The 18,760-nt window shown below is 41.0% G+C and overlaps 1 protein-coding gene across 1 annotated transcript; it reads right to left on the bottom strand.

Moving 5' to 3' along the window:
* Nucleotides 1–12,725: 12,725 nt before the first annotated feature.
* LOC149972331 (ankyrin repeat and protein kinase domain-containing protein 1-like) lies at nucleotides 12,726–17,690 on the bottom strand. Its single transcript, XM_090218076.1, has 4 exons — nucleotides 17,465–17,690; nucleotides 16,799–17,072; nucleotides 14,801–14,858; nucleotides 12,726–14,613 (listed from the first exon to the last, which is right to left on the bottom strand). Exons 1-2 carry the CDS (start codon nucleotides 17,488–17,490, stop codon nucleotides 16,832–16,834), a joined length of 267 nt encoding a protein of 88 aa, XP_090074202.1. The 5' UTR covers nucleotides 17,491–17,690; the 3' UTR covers nucleotides 12,726–14,613; nucleotides 14,801–14,858; nucleotides 16,799–16,831.
* Nucleotides 17,691–18,760: the final 1,070 nt, after the last annotated feature.

Below are 18,760 nucleotides of genomic sequence, written 5' to 3'. Positions count from 1 at the left end.
TGAAAATCACAGGCCTCTCTCATCTTTTTAAGTGGGAGAACTTGCACAATTGGTGGCTGACTAAATACTTTTTTGTATCCCACTGTATGTGAGAGGCAGGACTTTCAGTGTGCCGAGCGTCATCAATAGAAACAAGTTCTATTTTAGCGCCTGGCCACGCAGACGCTAGTTGCGCACGAGCAGTGTGGGTGCAATGACTGAATAACATCTATGTGTTCATTTATTTTGCAGCATGTTAAGATGGCGCCGGAGAAGAAGGCAGACATTTTCTGTGCCCCCAACCGATTGTGTTTTTTGTTTTGTTTATTTGCCTCGTTTGTAACTTATTTTTTAACTTATTTTGTACAAAATGTTGCCACTACCGTCTCTTATGACCGAATATAACTTCTGGACATCAGGACTGCGATTGCTCACCAAGGACTGGCAGAATCCTTTTTTCGGCCGACGTGAACAATATACTGCTTTCTCAGAAACAGGCCCAAATCCCTGTGTTTTGCGTGAAGAGGAGACGGAGAAAAAGGGGCCAAAGGGTGGGCTGCCTTTTGAGAATTCATAGGTGGTCTAATAAACCCCCACTTCCCCCAATTCCTTCCATTCTGCTAGCAAACGTGCAATCTTTGGACAATAAAATAGATTACCTATGCGGAAGATTGCAATATCTTACGCTTCACGGAGACGTGGCTGAACGACGACACTAATACGCTGCACCAACACGATGGAACAGCGGCGTCTGATAAGACAAGAGGCGGAGAACTATCTATTTTTGTAAAAAAAAAACAGCTGGTGCACGATATCTAAGGAAGTCTCGAGCTATTGCTCGCCTGTTTCTCATGATAAACTGTAGACCACACTACCTACAGTGCCTTGCAAAAGTATTCATCCCCCTTGGCTTTTTTCCCATTTTGTTGCATTGCAACCTGTCATTTAAATTGATTTTTATTTTCATTTCATGTAATGGACATACACAAAATAGTTCAAATAGGTGAAGTGAAATGAATAAAAATGACTTGTTTCAAAAAATTCAAAAAAATGTAAAACGGAAAAGTGGTGTGTGCATATGTTTTCACCCCCTTTGCTTTGAAGCCCCTAAATAAGATCTGGTGCAACCAATTACCTTCAGAAGTCACATAATTAGTTAGATTGCACACAGGTGGACTTTAGTTGCACACAGGTGGACTTTGTTCTGAAAATGCTATTTCTGGTGCAAACACAACACCTCTCATCACCCCGAGAACCCCCCTAAGCATGGGGGTGGCAGCATCATGCTGTGGGGATGTTTTTCCTTGTCAGGGACTGGGAAACTGGTCAGAATTGAAGGAATGATGGATGGTGCTAAATACAGGGTAATTCTTGAGGGAAGCCTGTTTCAGTCACCTTCCAGCAGGACAATGACCCTAAGCGTACTGCTATAGCAACACTCGAGTGATTTAAGAGGAAACATTTAAATGTCTTGGAATGGCCTAGTCAAAGCCCAGACCTCAATTCAGTTAAAAATCTGTGGTATGACTTAAAGATTGCTGTACACCAGCAGAACCCATCCAACTTGAAGGAGCTGGAGAAGTTTTGCCTTGAAGAATGGCAAAAAATCCCAGTGACTAGATGTGCCAAGCTTATAGATACCGCAAGCGACTTGCAGCTATAATTGCTGCAAAAGGTGGCTCTACAAAGTATTGACTTTGGTGAATAGTTATGCATACTCAAGTTTTCAGTCTTTTTCTTATTTCTTGTTTATTTCACACACAAAACATATTTTGAAAGTATGTTGTGTACAAGAAAACACAGCGCTCCTACTTTAACCCCTTACACTGTGTACAAGACAGTAGTTTTGGAATTGTTAGTTAGATTACTTGTTATTACTGCATTGTCGGAACTAGAAGCACAAGCATTTCGCTACACTCGCATTAACATCTGCTAACCATGTGTATGTGACAAATAAAATTTGATTTGATTTGATTTGATTTAATGCAGGGAATCTTAAATACGTTTTACCAAATTTCAGCATGTTAAATGTGCAACCAGAGGGAAAAAAACTCCACCTAGATCATCTTTACTGCACACAGAGACCCATACAAAGTTCCCCCTTGCCTTGCATTTGGCAAATCTGCCCATAATTCTTTCCTCCTGATTGGCAAAAAATTAAAGTAGGAAGCACCAGTGACTATATCAATAAAAAAGTGGTCAGATGACGCAGATGCTAAGCTACAGGACTGTTTTGTTAGCACAGACTAGAATATGTTCCAGGATTCCTCCGATGGCAATGAGGAGTACACCACATAAGTCATTGTCTCAATAAGTGCATCAATTACGTTGTCCCCACAGTGACCGTAGGTACAGTACATACCCCAACCAGAAGCCATGGATTACATGCTTCACAGTAGGTATGGTGTTATTTGGATGCAACTCAGCATTCTTTGTCCTCCAAACACGACGACTTGAGTTTTTACCAAAAAGTTATATTTTGGTTTGATCTGACCATATGACATTCTCCCAATCTTCTTCTGGATCATCCAAATGCTCTCTAGCAAACTTCAGACGGGCCTGGACATGTACTGGCTTAAACAGGGGGACATGTCTGGCACTGCAGAATTTGAGTCCCTGGCGGGGTAGTGTGTTACTGATGGCAGACTTTGTTACTTTGGTCCCAGCTCTCTGCAGGTCATTCACTAGGTGTGGTTCTGGGATTTTTGCTCACCGTTCTTGTGATCATTTTCACCCCACGGGGTGAGATCTTGCGTGGAGCCCCAGATCGAGGGAGATTATCAGTGGTCTTGTATGTCTTCCATTTCCTAATAATTGCTCCCACAGTTGATTTCTTCAAACCAAGCTGCTTACCTATTGTAGATTCAGTCTTCCCAGCCTGGTGCAGGTCTACAATTTTGTTTCTGGTGTCCTTTGACAGCACTTTGGTCTTGGCCATAGTGGAGTTTGGAGTGTGACTGTTTGAGGTTGTGGACAGGTGTCTTTTATACTGATAAAAAGTTCAAACAGGTGCCATTAATACAGGTAACGAGTGGAGGACAGAGGAGCCTCTTAAAGAAGAAGTTACAGGTCTGTGAGAGCCAGAAATCTTGCTTGTTTTTCCACCATCATTTGCAAATAAATTAATTAAAAATCCTACAATGTGATTTTCTGGATTTTTTTTTCTCATTTTGTCTGTCATAGTTGAAGTGTACCTATGATTAAAATTTTAGGCCTCTCTCATCTTTTTAAGTGGGAGAACTTGCACAATTGGTGGCTGACTAAATACTTTTTTGCCCCACTGTATATGACTAACAGAAATTGAATAATGTGTCCCTGAAAAAAGGGGGTCAAAATCAAAAGTAACAGTGTGTGCTGGTGTGGCCACCAGCTGCATTAAGTGCTGCCGTGCATCTCCTCCTCATGGACTGCACCAGATTTGCCAGTTCTTGCTGTGAGATGTTACCCTACTCTTCCACCAAGGCACATGCAAGTTCCCGGACATTTCTGGGGGGAATGGCCCTAGCCCTCACCTTCCGATCCAACAGGTCCCAGACGTGCTCAATGGGATTGAGATCCGGGCTCTTCGCTGGCCATGGCAGAACACTAACATTCCTGTCTTGCTGGAAATCACACACAAAACGAGCAGTATGGCTGGTGGCATTGTCATGCTGGAGGGTCATGTCAGGATGAGCCTGCAGGAAGGGTACCACATGAGGGAGGAGGATGTCTTCCCTGTAACGCACAGCATTGAGACTGCCTGCAATGACAACAAGCAGTCCAATGATGCTGTGACACACCGCCCCAGACCATGACTGAATCTCCAAATCAATCCCGCTCCAGAATACAGTCCTCGGTGTAACGCTCATTCCATTGACGATAAACACGAATCTGATCATCACCCCAGGTGAGACAAAACCGCGACTCATCAGTGAAGAGCACTTTTTGCCAGTCCTGTCTAGTCCAGCGACGTTGGGTTTCTGCCCATAGGTGACATTGTTGCAGGTGATGTCTGGGGAGGAACCGCCTTACAACAGTCCTACAAGCCCTCAGTTCAGCCTCTCTCAGCCTATTGCGGACAGTCTGAGCACTAATGGAGGGATTGTGCATTCCTGGTGTATCTCGGGCAGTTGTTGTTGGCATCCTGTACCTGTCCCGCAGGTGTGATGTTCGGATGTACCGATCCTGTGCAGGTGTTGTTACACGTGGTCTGCCACTGCGAGGACAATCAGCTGTCCGTCCTGTCTCCCTGTATTGCTGTCTTAGGCGTCTCTCAGTACGGACATTGCAATTTATTGCCCTTGCCACATCTGCAGTCCTCATGCCTCCTTACAGCATGCCTAAGGCAGTAAAAAGTTTCAGAACTGTGACCTTAGTTGCCTACCGTCTGTAAGCTGTTTGTGTCTTAACGACCTTTCCACAGGTGCATATTCATTAATTGTTTATGGTTCATTGAACAAGCATGGGAAACAGTGTTTAAACCCTTTACAATGAAGATCTGTGAAGTTATTTGTATTTTTACGAATTATCTTTGAAAGAGGGTCCTGAAAAAGGGATGTTTCTTTTTTTGCTGAGTTTAGCAACGACCTGGGGTATAGTTACACGGGAGAGGGGATGAATGAGACCATTGGAAACTATCCATGCCTGCACTTGTAAATACACCATTTTGCAATTCCCTTACTGTAATGTAACAGTGCATAATAGCGTAATTGTCTTAGGCTGTAAAGCAATTCTATGTGAGATATATAAAACAAATATGTATAAAAAAAGCTAAATATAATATGATTAAATAATGTTTGTTTCCTAGTGTTGAAAATTCAACTACCATAGTTGCTAACTAAAATGCTATTTGTTACCAAAAATTATATTTGAATGTTTGTGGTTATTGAGCCTATGCTAGGAGAGCCAGTGAACCATCATGCCCCCTCCATCCACCTGCAAGAATATAGCCAACTTGATATTTTATTAAGTTCAGATTTTTCACTTGTGTAGAAAGTCAGGGTAGGGATTCGTCAAAGGATCCAATTCTGAGGAGCTCTCCCCGCTATCACCACTGAGTCGATTGTTGCTATTCCACTAACATATCGTATAAGGGGAAATGATTGGATCCTCGGTGTATGGTAGTCCCTGCAGCTTTAGCTCATACAGTACATACTTGTCTCTCATCGCACAAAACAGGCCGACCTACTCAGAAAATGCCAGGAAATAGTCAATATCATGACTTTAGATTGATAAGGGGTATAATTGGGTAAAACCATCACAGAGATTTAGCGAGAGAGAGGAAGAGAAAGAGAGAGAATGTAGGGGAATGTGCACTGTTTTGAGGAGATAGCAGTAAGCTAAAAAATGTATCATCTTCAAGGTGGGAATGAGTGGCTTGCTTGGAAGAAAAATGAAGTTCTGCAGTATCTATGCTATGTATCCTTACACTACACAAGTGGATGCAACTGGATGTCTGATGAAAGTATTTCAAACTCATCAGCCTATAAAATAGTTGTGGCTTTAACCTGTGTCTATACTGACAGGTTTGAAGTCTGCTAGAAGACAGACTGCATGATAATTGCCCAAATAGTAACCTTAGCGGCAATGGGATTAAACTCGGGGGGGGGGGGGGGGGGGGGGGTATTAGTACAGGTATACTGAGAGGCCATGTGGTGGCTAACATTGCATGGAAGGATATTTTCCACATCATCACCCTGGAGACTTGAGCGATCGCTCACCGTCAATTACCTGGGCAAGGCCAGAAGTGCCCAGGCAGAGGAGGCTTTCTTGGGGTGCTGCTGAGGTGGCACACCTGCGTCCGGAGCTGGATCAGGGGCTACATTAGTCATGTTTGCAGTTGCTAAGCACCACAGGCCTCTGTGGATCATTTAACCTTGAAACGGGCTGTCTCAACTCAAAGATATTCCTCTAGCCCGCCGGTGTCGTTAACTAGACCACCGATTAGATCTTTAGCTCTTGCAAAGTATGTTAATGTCCACGGTTTATGTATGTAAAAGTATTTTGTTTAGGTATCACAGTATTTTGCATGCATTCTCCACCATATGTGACGATTTGCTAGCATAATGGCATTGTAATAGTATTTTGGTCTACTATTAATATCCATAGACTGAGTCAACAAATTGCATTAATTAATAATGCAATATTTTGTCTGAAAGTAATGGGCCTACAAGGAATGTCCCATGGAAAAAAGGACGACAGCAAGCGTTCCTTCTTCTATCTAAATTCCTGTTGTTGACTAGCATCCCTTGTTGTAATGCAATGCCCTTAGCGGCTTGCCCAATCGAACTGGCATTAGCTGCTGTTGCACGTCATCTCCTGACCTCCCTTAGAAATTGCGTTAGGCATTTGCAAACTGAATTACAGCCTGATGGAAACCGTCAAATGTGTCACTTGTGGGTGTAAAAGGTTGTGCCGGAGACATTGATTCAGACTAACTTTGATTAGATGGTGAAGATGATTTTTTTTCAGGGGGTCTGCTGTCAACTAACGTGGATGGGAGTGGCACACACTCTTTTATGAACGAGGAGTGTTTATCAAATCCTGCAGATCTGGGAGAAATGCACTGGTGTCAGAAAGAGATCAGCATACTGTTTGGGGAGAGAGAAATGCTGTCAAACCAGTTATCTTCTCAGGGAGACGGTGGTAGTGAAAGTGATTAGAGTGCTTCACATTGATATCATTCCTCTCTGGTGAGACAAACATTCTGGGAAGGTTTACATAATATTGCACACAGGTTTCGGTTCACTTCCAGCTGTCAGTGAAGCATTAAGTAGGTCAAACAAAACTGATACGGTATGAGTACTAGCTGCCTACATGTGTTTTTCTATGTGTTTTTCTATGTGTTTTCCATATCCCAACTCATGGGATATTTTACAGTACGGTCATGGCTACTATGCTATAGTATTTCACTTGTGCCATGGCCATGAGAACATACAGTGCCTTCAGGAAGTATTCTGACCACTTGACTTTTTCCATATTTTATTAGGTTACAGCCTTAGTGTAAAATGTATAAAAATATTTTTTTACACACAGTACCCCATAATGACAAAGCAAAAACAGGTTTGTAGAAATTGTTGCTAATTTATTCAAAATAAAAAGAATGAAATATCACATTTACATAAGTATTCAGACCCTTTACTCAGTACTTTGTTGAAACGCTATTGGCAGCGATTACATCCTCGAGTCTTCTTGGGTATGACGCTACAAGCTTGGCACACCTGCACTGCATTTGGGGAATTTCTCCCATTCTTCTCTGCAAATCCTCTCAAGCTTGAACCTTCGCACCAGTCTGAGGTCCTGAGCATTCTGGAGCAGGTTTTCATCAAAGATATTTCTGTACTTTGCTCCGTTCCTATTTGCCTTGATCCTGACTAGTCTCCCAGTCCCTGCCGCTGAAATACATCCCCACAGCATGATGCTGCCACCACCATGCGTCACCGTAGGGATGGTGCCAGGCTTCCTCTAGATGTCATGCGTGGCATTCAGTCCAAAGAGTTAAATCTTGATTTTCATCAGACCAGAGAATCTTGTTTTTCATGGTCTGATAGTCTTTAGGCGCCTTTCGACAAAATCCAAGTGGGCTATCATGTGCCTTTTAATAAGGAGTGGTTTCCGTCTGGTCACTCTACTGTAAAGGCCTGATTGATGGAGTGCTGCAGAGATGGTTGTCCTTCCGGAAGGTTCTCTCATCTCCACAGAGGAACTCTAGAGCTCTGTCAGAGTAACCATTGGGTTCTTGGTCATCTCGTTGCTCATCTCGTTGCTCCCCCGATTGCTCAGTTTGGCTGGGCGGCCAGCTCTTGGAAGAGTCTTGGTGGTTCCAAACTTCTTCCAATTCTGCCCCTGAACAGTTAACCCACTGTTCCTAGGCCGTCATTGAAAATAAGAATTTGTTCTTAACTGACTTGCCTTGTTAAATAAAGGTAAAATAAAAAAAAAAAGAATGATGGAGGCCACTGTGTTCTTGGGGACCTTCAAAGCACAGGATGCACCTAAGCTCAGTTTTGAGTCTTATGTAAATAAGGTATTTCTGTTTTTGTTTTTCAAATACATTTGCTAAAATTTCGAAAAACCTGTTTTCGCTTTGTCGTTATGGGGTATTGTGTGTAGATTGCTGAGGATTTTTATTTATGGAATCCATTTTAGAATAAGGCTGTAATATAAGAAAATTTGGAAAATGGAAAGGGGTTTGAATACTGTAAGTATGGGAAAACATAGGGAAAACATGTTAACTCATGTTTAACGTGTCGCAGTGCCACTAGGGATGACATTTAAAATGCAATTCTACCAAGTGTTTTTCACATAATGGAACTGGAGAAGGAAATGCTTTGCTAGTTAGAGAAATTGACAAAAAGCTGTTCCTTTGGATCATCTGACAAAATGTTTATTTAGCTCTGGCTCTTAGACCTGGGACAAAACAACAACTGTGCAAAATGAATAATGCATAGAAGGAAAGTAAGTATATTTCTCAATGCATTTCAGTTCTATTCAATATACAGTCATGTGTGATAGCTGAGTCCTGCACAATATATAGTCCTCTTGGTTGGCCACCACAGTGGGGAGAAAGTTAACCACTTTTTTGCCAGCTAATGAAACATGATTTCATCATCCACTCATGGTCAGAGTCATAATTACATTTTTATAGATGTCGACAACATACAGTAAGGTCATCCTTGAGTACTAAAACAATAATTGAACCCTTTAAATTAACATAACAAAATCAAATTGATCATTTAGAATAACATTCTTAAAACCTCTCTTGGTTAGGGGGCAGTATTTTGAAGTTTGGATGACAAACGTGCCCAAAGTAAACTGTCTGTTACTCAGACCCAGAAGCTAGGATATTCATATGCATATGCATGGTACTATTGGATAGACAACACCCTGAAGTTTCTAAAACTGTTAAAATAATGTCTGTGAGTATAACAGAACTAATTTGGCAGGCGAAAACCTGAGGAAAATCCATCCAGGAAGTGGGATATTTTTGATGTGAGTTGTTTTCCATTGAACTCCTATTGACTATGTTATGGGTTAGAGCCCAGATTGCAGTTCCTATGGCTTCCACTAGATGTCAACAGCCTTTAGACAAGCTTACAGTCTTGTATTTTGTAAAACGACAAATTAAAATACCTTTTGGTCAAAGGACAGGGAAAGAATGCAGAGCTGCTTTGCGCGCGTGACCGATAGCGAGCGGTTCGTTGTTTTTCCTTTCTATTGAAAACGCTATTGTCCGGTTGAAATACTATTGTTTATTTAGACAATAGACAACCTGAGGTTTAATTATAAACATTGTTTGACATGTTTCGATGAACTTTACCGGTACTATTAGGATCTATTCGTCTGCCTCTTTTGACCGCCCTGGAGCCAGTGAACTGAACAAAACGCGCCAACAAAACTGAGTTTTTGGGACATAAAGAGGGACTTTATCGAACAAAACAAACATTTATTGTATAACTGGGAGTCTTGTTAGTGCAACCGTATGAAGATCATCAAAGGTAAGGGATTAATTTTATCGCTATTTCTGACTTTTGTGACTCCTCTACGTGGCTGGAAAATGTTTGTATGTTTTTGTAAGCGGGGCGTTGTCCTCAGATAATCGCATGGTATGCTTTCGCCGTAAAGCCTTTTTGAAATCTGACACAGCGGCTGGATTAACTAGAAGTTAATATTTAAACCGATGTATAACGCTTGTATATTTTATGAATGTTTATTATGAATATTTCTGTATTTTGAATTAGGCGCTCTGAAATTTCACCGGATGTTGGCCAGGTGGGACGTTGCCGTCCAGCAGCTTAGATGCAGATGCCCGTGTGTCCATTGAGGGCAGCGAAGTGTAAAGGGGTGTAATGCCAGCTGTCCAGGGAGTTGACCGGCACCAGCTTTCACCATCCACCTGGCCACCCTGTTGTGGCCCTCCTCGGCAGCCAGGTGTAGAGCGGTGGTCAGGGAGTCCTGTTGTGGTCAACTCCCTTACTGAGCAGGAGCTTGGCGATGGTGAGGTGGCCGTACACACTTGCCACGTGAAGCACCATCCTCCCACGGAGCTCCTTGCACTCGTCGGCGCTCCCCAGCAACGTAAGGAGGAGACGCACAACGTTCTCAAGGCCGTTAGCCATGGTTTATTAAAATGTGCATGAATTTGCATACAAGTTGGCTTTATCTAAAGAGAGACAAGGCTTTCCTCCTATGCATTATTCATTTTGCACAGTTGTTGTTTTGTCCCAGGTCTAAGAGTCAGAGCGAGATAGACATTTTGTCAGATGATCCAAAGGGACAGCTTTTGTCAATTTCTCTAACTAGCAAAGCATTTCCTTCTTCAGTTCCCACCTGAAGGGTTGGCGAGTGAGCACGTGGATTTCTTAATGGAGATATAATGAAAATGAAGCGTTAATAGTAGTCATCATAATAACAGCACATCAACAAGTTCATGTTGTTATTAATGGAGTAGTTATTTATCACCTTGACATGTAACAGTTAGCTATTGATATTCTGCAGAACATTTTCTGTCCCATATATTGGAGATGCACCAGATGGACATGTGACTGGAGCTAAGGAGAACTGTTTATAAGATGCACACATTATACAACCATACAGTTGACATTATCATGGGCTTCTTTTAAATTCACATGGGAGAGCAAACCGTGAGAGACAGAGAGAGAGAGAGAGAGAGAGAGAGAAGAGAGAGAGACAGAGAGAGAGACAGAGAGAGAGAGCTTTCTATCTGTTATCCCAACATTGATGGAGGGTTCTGTATTTGTTATCTCAACATTGATGGTGGATTCTGTATTTGTTATCCCAACATTGATGGAGGATTCTGTATTTGTTATCTCAACATTGATGGTGGATTCTGTATCTGTTATCTCAACATTGATGGTGGATTCTGTATTTGTTATCTCAACATTGATGGTGGATTCTGTATATGTTATCTCAACATTGATGGTGGATTATGTATTTGTTATCTCAACATTGATGGTGGATTCTGTATTTGTTATCTCAACATTGATGGTGGATTCTGTATTTGTTATCCCAACATTGATGGAGGATTCTGTATTTGTTATCTCAACATTGATGGTGGATTCTGTATCTGTTATCTCAACATTGATGGTGGATTCTGTATCTGTTATCCCAACATTGATGGAGGATTCTGTATTTGTTATCCCAACATTGATGGTGGATTCTGTATTTGTTATCTCAACATTGATGGAGGATGCACTGAGCACTCACTCTCCTGCAGCTGGACGACAGCATAGTATAATCAGGTGAGTGTGTCCTTTCCCCGTTGCTACATCCACCTATTCCCAGGACATCACTCAGAGCTTCTGTCTTTCGAACAGTATCTGGAAATAAAGAAACAGACAAAGAGGTTTGCATGTTGATAACAGAATCTCAAATTGCTGCATGCATCCGTCATACTCAAAATGGTTAACAAGATGAGTACAAGTGTGAATATTGTAATTTATTAATTTAGAATTCTGTTCAAACATTAGTGTTTTTGATCTTGGGAAAGACTGATTATAAAATCCATGAGGCACTATAGTTTTATGAAAACGTTTCATAATGTACAACAACTGCTGTAGCCAAGACAATATTCAAGGGCCCAAGAAAAATCACACTGAAACAAAGGTACACTTTTGTTCATACAGAATTAAGGTGTCTGTTTTATGATAGTAGAATGCAAATAACCTATTCTTATGCATAATAATGCTGTAATATGGAAAATATAGGCCTACTGGCTCAATAGACGATAATGCAGCTAATCAAATTGTGGTTGTAACAAAGTTTGATGCATAAATCAAATCCCACCGATCTGCTTACAGGACCGGAAAATTGTTGCTAATTTCGATGCGGCAGTGTTTGCATACATATGGTGTTCGTTAGTATTCATTAACATGGCACTTTAATCCTCTGCCTTTAATTGCTTCCTAACTAGGTGACCTGCAGCTCCTGTAAATGATCAAATCTTATCCAAGTTCATTTTAGAATATTACAACAAGGCATCTCACATCAATAAGCATTACAGTGAGCAGAGCATGTGCTCTCCGAGTCTCTCGGAGTCTCCTCAAAGTCTAAGATCAAAAAGCTTACAGTCTACAAGCCCCGGACAGGATAATTATGATCTTTAACAGAAACAGATGCAGAGTTACTGAGTGCTGTGCAATTCAGGTCGGAGTGATGGTAAAAAAAAATTTAAAAGCACTTAGTAAATAAACTGCCGGTAATTTACCAAATGTACCATAATTTTCTGTAATTAACAGGTAATCTATGGCAATATATGGTAACTTTAGTCATTTTTACTTTAATAATAAAATATATTCATATACACTACCGGTCAAAAGTTTTAGAACACATACTCATTCAAGGCTTTTTCTATATTTTTACTATTTTCTAAATTGTAGAATAATAGTGAAGACATCAAAATTATGAAATAACACATATGGAATCATGTAGTAACCAAAAAAGGGTTAAACAAATCAAAATATATTTTATATGTGAGATTCTTCAAATGGCCACTCTTTGCCTTGATGACAGCTTTGCACACTCTTGGCATTCTCTTACATGATTCCATATGTGTTATTTCGTCGTTTTGATGTCTTCACTATTATTCTACAATGTAGAAAATAGTAAAAAAAAATATTTAAAAAAGAACTACTCCATTGTGTTCTAAACCTTTTGTCCGGTAGTGTAAAAAAAATATATATTTTTTTTTATCTGTGTCTGTATTGTCCATGAGTTTTTAGTAAATATACCATATGGTTCAAGAGAAAATTGCCTAATTAATGAAAAAAGCATCTAATCAACAATGTCATTATTTTCAAATATCTCTGTCACGCCCTGACCTTAGAGCTTTTTTATGTCTCTATTTTGGTTTGGTCAGGGTGTAATATGGCATTCTATGTTCTTTTTTCTGTTTTTGTATTTCTTTGTTTTTGGTTCTCAATCAGGGACAGCTGTCTATCGTTGTCTCTGATTGGGAACCATACTTAGGTTGCTTTTTCCCACATTGTTTTTAGTAGTTAATTTCTGTTTAGTGTTTGCACCTTACAGGACTGTTTCGGTTATTCTCTTTGTTATTTTTGTTATAGTGTTCAGTTTAAATTTAGAAAGCATGAACACTTACCCCACTGCGCTTTGGTCCGATGATTCCTCATCTTCCGACGACAAAAAAACGTTACAATCTCTGCAACTCTTCCAATATTTACTTTTTTCACAACAAACAGTTCGGCCCCTAAACATTTACAACAAACATATGTGGACATAGTAAAATAAATACAAGTGTGTAAAAAATATAAAGGATTTTTAATACTGAAACACACAAATGGTTTTCACTATGTTGATGGGTTATATTTAGGATATGTGTTTTACAGCTTGGTCATTCCATTTCTTTATCTTAAAATCATCTTATTTTACTATGTTGTATTTTTTACATGTGATGGAAATCCGTGTAGATAAAAAGGCAGAATCTACCGCACACCCAAAACTGAATGGTGAAGGTGCTGGAAGCAAAATGCATAACTTGAGAAACAGGAAAAAGTATCAACCTTCCAGTCAGATACAAATACATTTTAAAAGAGACTAAGCTTTCAGTCAGTTGACCTTCATCAGAGCATTTCTCCACAAACAATAGTGGGACAGGTTAAGGCCACGCAGTGGGCCAGAGATAATTACAGACACCAGTGATAATCTGATGTACTTAAAAATGGCCACTAGATGTCTTGTGATGAAAATTCCATAAAATCTTTGAAATTTACCAAAATTCTGGTAGTTTACTGTTACATTTCTAAAGTTACCAGTAATAGACCCTCCCTTTGCAACCCGTCGAGTGTAAGATCAGCCAATCTTTTACTGAACAAAGACCACACAACATGTTCAACCATATTGTGTCATTCTCCAACAGATGGGCTTGCCTTGTTTTGAAGAAACAATGCGCTGGAGCACTCACATGGGTAATGTGTGGGCTTAAAATGTTTATTTTTCTTTGAAAAGTTAAGCCTATGGCACTTGGAGACAACAAAGGCTATTCATAATTTCCTTCTTGACTTTTAGTGATTACAAAGTGGTGACCATTCTGTTTCTATACTGTTTCTGATAATAACACAGTGTGGCTATTCTCCCCATTTTGCTGTCTCCAATATAGGATTGTTTTGTTGTTGTTTGCTGTTTGGTATGGCGAGGGACACACAATGTTATCTAGACCGATCCCAGATCGTTTTGTATGCCTGGCATTGATGACAATGACCATAGGAGTTGGTTGGCCGTAGGTAGCCCAGAAGCCTGGCAATGGAAAAATGTGGACTGAATTGGCTACTGGAGGGCTGCTGGTTTCAGATCATTACTATTGTGCCATTGAGTAAAACCCCCAAATATCTCTTCATCTTGCACTGCACCGTGGCTGAACCTGTGCCTCTCAACACGTGGGTGGGTTGGAAAAAAAGGAAGAAAACTAATTTTATTTTTAACCAAATTAACAATAATGTTTCCATTCTATTCTCCGGTAATTTTACAGCACAAACAGATCTGCAATCAGGTGAAGTGTTACCTGAGAAGTTGGCCTCTCTCTGGGATCCTGATCCCAGCACCGTTGCATTGTTGTGATCATCTGCTCACTTTTCTGTGGCTTGTCATCAGGGATCTTTTCCACACCTGACCTTTTACCTGTATCACAGGAAGTTATATGTTCATTCAGATAAGAACTCATTTGAAAAACATGACCTCTCAAAGTAAAATGTGATTATTAGCTCGTATAGTTTAACAACCTGAACTTTGTCAAACACTACCGTGTCTGTGATTCAATAAAAATAAAGAATTGATACATGAATCAGAATGCATTACTACTACTCACATTTCCCACCTTGATAAGGTTCTTCTGGGTCAGGATTTCCCACATAACAACAGAGAAGCTAAATTAAAACAAGGAACACATAATACCAGATAATGTGTATGTGGTTCTTTCCCCATGTGTCTAATTACACTGATTTTACTCAGTTGTGGTTAATTTAAGGAAATGCGGTAATTGAAATGCATCCATTATGCCCTAATCTATTGATTTCACATGACTGGGAATACAGATATGCATCTGTTGGTCACAGATACGGTTTTTTTTTTAAAGATAAGTGCGTAGATCTGAAAACCAGTCAGTATCTGGTGTGACCACCATTTGCCTCAAGCAGCACAACACATCTCCTTTTGCATATAGTTGATCGGGATGTTGATTGTAGCCTGTGGAATGTTGTCCCTTGCTGGATATTCGTGGGAACTGGAACACGCTGACGTACACGTCGATCCAGAGCATCCCAAACATGGTCAATGGGTGACATGTCTGGTGAGTATGCAGGCCATGGAAAAACTGGGACATTTTCAGCTTCCAGGAATTGTATACAGGTCTTTGCGACATGGGTGATGGCGGCAGATGAATGACATGACAATGGGCATCAGGATCTAGTCACGGTATCTCTGTGCATTCAAATTGCCATCGATAAAATACAATTGTGTTTGTTGTCCGTAGCTTATGCCTGCCCATGCAATAACCTCACCACCACCATGGGGCACTCTCTTCACAACGTTGACATCAGCAAACCACCCGCCCATACAACTCTATACATGCTGTCTGCGATCTGCCTGGTACAGTTGAAACCGGGATACATCCATGAAGTGCCCACTTCTCCAGCGCACCAGTGGCCAACAAAGATGAGCATTTACCCACAGTTTCATCAGCTGTCCAGGTGGCTGGTCTCAGACGATCCTGCAGGTGAAGAAGCACGATGTGGAGGTCCTGGGCTGGCGTGGTTACACATGGTTCTGTGGTTTCCGAGGCTGGTTGGACATACTGCCAATTTCTCTAAAATGATGTTGGAGGTGACATATGGTAGAGAAATTAACATTAAATTCTCCGGCAACAGCTCTGGTGGACATTTCTGCAGTCAGTATGCCAATTGCACGCTCCCTCACAACTTGAAACATCTGTGACATTGTGTTGTTGACAAAACTGCACATTTTAGAGTGGCCTTTTATTGTCCTCAGCACAAGGTGCACTTGTGTAACAATCATGCTGTTTAATCAGCTTCTTGATATGCCATACCTGTAGGTGGATGGATTATCTTGGCAAAGGAGAAATGCTCAGTAACAGGGATGTAAACAAATTTGTGCAGACATTTTGAGAGAAATACGATTTTTGTGCATATGGACATTTTCTGGGATCTTTTATTTCAGCTCATGAAACATGGGACCAACCCTTTACATGTTGCGTTTATATTTTTGTTAAGTGTATATTGAATCTAAATTACATGATCAAAGATAATACCTTATTAGAAATTAATATTGAAAAAAATCTATGACTTATAGTGTTATAGTTATAGTTTGTATGTATTACTTTATACACTGGGGAATTTGTCTGCAGAGAGAGAGAATACTAGCCTATTGACACAGTTCTATAGTGGGCCTATGTGTGAGTTTGTAGGAATTCACCCTTGGCAACTACCTTACCTGTAAACATCGAACTTGGTTCCCGATGCTCAGGGCACAGGGTAAAAGTCTCTGGAGGTATGTAGCAAATGTTTCCTCTTACCATCAAATTCTCAATTAACTCCTTCTTGCTCCCAACCTCCCACTTAATTAAGTCAAAAACTGAAATCTTTGGAGGGAAATTTTCTTCATACTGATAATCATTAGCATGTACCACTGAACTCTTATTGAAATATAACCCTACACGTTTTAATGTTTGCATGCCTAATTAAAAAAGAGTCAAGAGATCATTAATGACTCTCGTCTCGCTCATTACACTTTAAAAAAAAGTTACAGCTGCTTTAACGGCATATCGGCGTCTCTAAAGAGCTATCCTCACCTTGATGTGGAGGTGATCGTCTAGACGGATGCTTTAAAGCTTGAGGTTCAGGTGGAGAAGTGGAGGGTTCATGCTGTGAAGGAAGTTCATGCCCGTGGTGGCCTCGTGAATCGTCTGGAACTTCTTGGGCCACACCAATGCGTGGCTGGTGAGGAAATGATCCATGGAGCCATTACTCATGTACTCCGTCACCACGACGGGAGGGTCATTACACACCCCGTAGATGTACTTGAATGTCACTTTCTCCATCTTGGATGCCTCCTCTATCATTCTCCTACAAACAAAGAAAAGACAAGTGTAAGGGGGAGTTGACAGGTTTTTTCACACCTGAGCAGCCTCAGCAAAAATGTTTCTGTTGTCAATTTCAATCTTTCAAATCGAACACATTTATTTTCCCGATATTTAGACCAACACTGCAAACTGCTACTTATCCAAACACCCAAATGAGCTCTCTTTTAGTGATTGTTATTCTATTCAAAACTGGCAATTAAATGATGTGATTTATTGGTTGCTCTGTTCTAGAGTATATCCTGTCATAAAGCCACATTAACAATACATGTAGAAACTGATGCCAGTGAGGATGGTTTTGAAGCTTTTCAGGGCACAATTTTCCCTCCAAAGCTTGAGTTTCACTCTGTAAACCTGGCCAAAGCTGCGTTCCGTCACCTTAATCCAGTCAGCCTCACAGTCATCCTTCTTGAAGATCCTGAACTTTCTCGATGCCCCCGCCTACACGATCCATGGGGGGAGAGCTCCTCCTGTGTGTCACTACACCGTCTCTAATCTCACATAAACCCAGATTAATTTCTCCATGGGGTCTCCTTTGTCCATGAAATGTGTAGACAAGTACCGAGGAGGCGATGCAGCGAACAAGTGTATCTAAGACTCAAATGTGGTTAAATGTGGGAGGAGCCATGTCACTGCTTGTTTGCATAGCAACATAACAACCGGTTTCCACTGCCTGACAAGAAAATTGCTTAGGTTCCCATCAGACAGCAGGAAGGAAACCTGATAAAGGTAGCTCTGATACCTGGTATGCTGTAGTGTATATACTCACTCAAGTGCTATGATGAGCTTTAATGCATGATGTGTTTGACAGTATTTGACATCAGAGTATCAATCAATCACAATAGAAACATCCATAATGATATGTATCCATATATGGATAATCATAGCCATTTTCTTCTAAGTTATTGGAGGGTATCCAAAGCAATCCATCCAAACAGATATTACAGTGTGATAAATCTATTGTACAGTACTGTAGGTTTGGGGTCTGCAATCAGGCCAGATGAATAAAAAAGACCGTCTGAAGCTCTGTCTAAGCCGGGGAGGTGGGGAATACTGCTGAGCTACAGTGCATTTGGAAAGTATTCAAACCCCTTGTAACGACTTTCATATAGTGAAGGAGAGTCGGACCAAAATGCAGCGTGTCGATTTCAATTCATGTTTAATGAAAAAACACACTAAACACAAACACTACAAAAACAATAAACGTAACGAAAACCTAAACAGCCTATCTGGTGAAAACACATAGACAGGAACAAGCACCCACAAACACACAGTGAAACCCAGGCTACCTAAATATGGGTCCCAATCAGAGACAATGACGAACACCTGCCTCTGATTGAGAACCATATCAGGCCGAACATAGAACTGGACAAACTAGACATGTAACATAGAATGCCAACTCAGATCACACCCTGACCAACCAAAACATAGAAATATACAAAGTAAACTATGGTCAGGGTGTGACAGTACCCCCCCCCCCCCCCCCAAGGTGCGGACTCCGACCGCAAAACCTGAACCTATAGGGGAGGGTCTGGGTGGGCATCTGTCCGCGGTGGCGGCTCTGGCGCTGGATGTGGACCCCACTCCATAATAGTTTTAGTCCACCTCCTTAGCGTCCCTAGATAGGTTACCCTCCTAAATGACAGCTCGGGACAGAGGGGCAGCTCGGGACAG

This window comes from Oncorhynchus mykiss, chromosome 24 (genome assembly GCF_057628025.1).
Source record: "Oncorhynchus mykiss isolate SJ-2025 chromosome 24, ASM5762802v1, whole genome shotgun sequence".
NCBI lineage: Eukaryota > Metazoa > Chordata > Actinopteri > Salmoniformes > Salmonidae > Oncorhynchus > Oncorhynchus mykiss.
Note: the sequence above shows the minus strand (reverse complement) of the source record. Positions and strands in the feature narration are given on the sequence as shown.

What these genes read in the sequence shown, in the direction of transcription:
- LOC149972331 (XM_090218076.1), bottom strand. Translation starts at nt 17,490, where the DNA reads ATGACTGTGAGGCTGACTGGATTAAG. An exon ending in GTGAGGCTGACTGGATTAAG is followed by an intron (nt 17,073 to 17,464) that starts GTGACGGAACGC and finishes CTTTGTTTGTAG; the next exon opens with GAGAATGATAGAGGAGGCAT.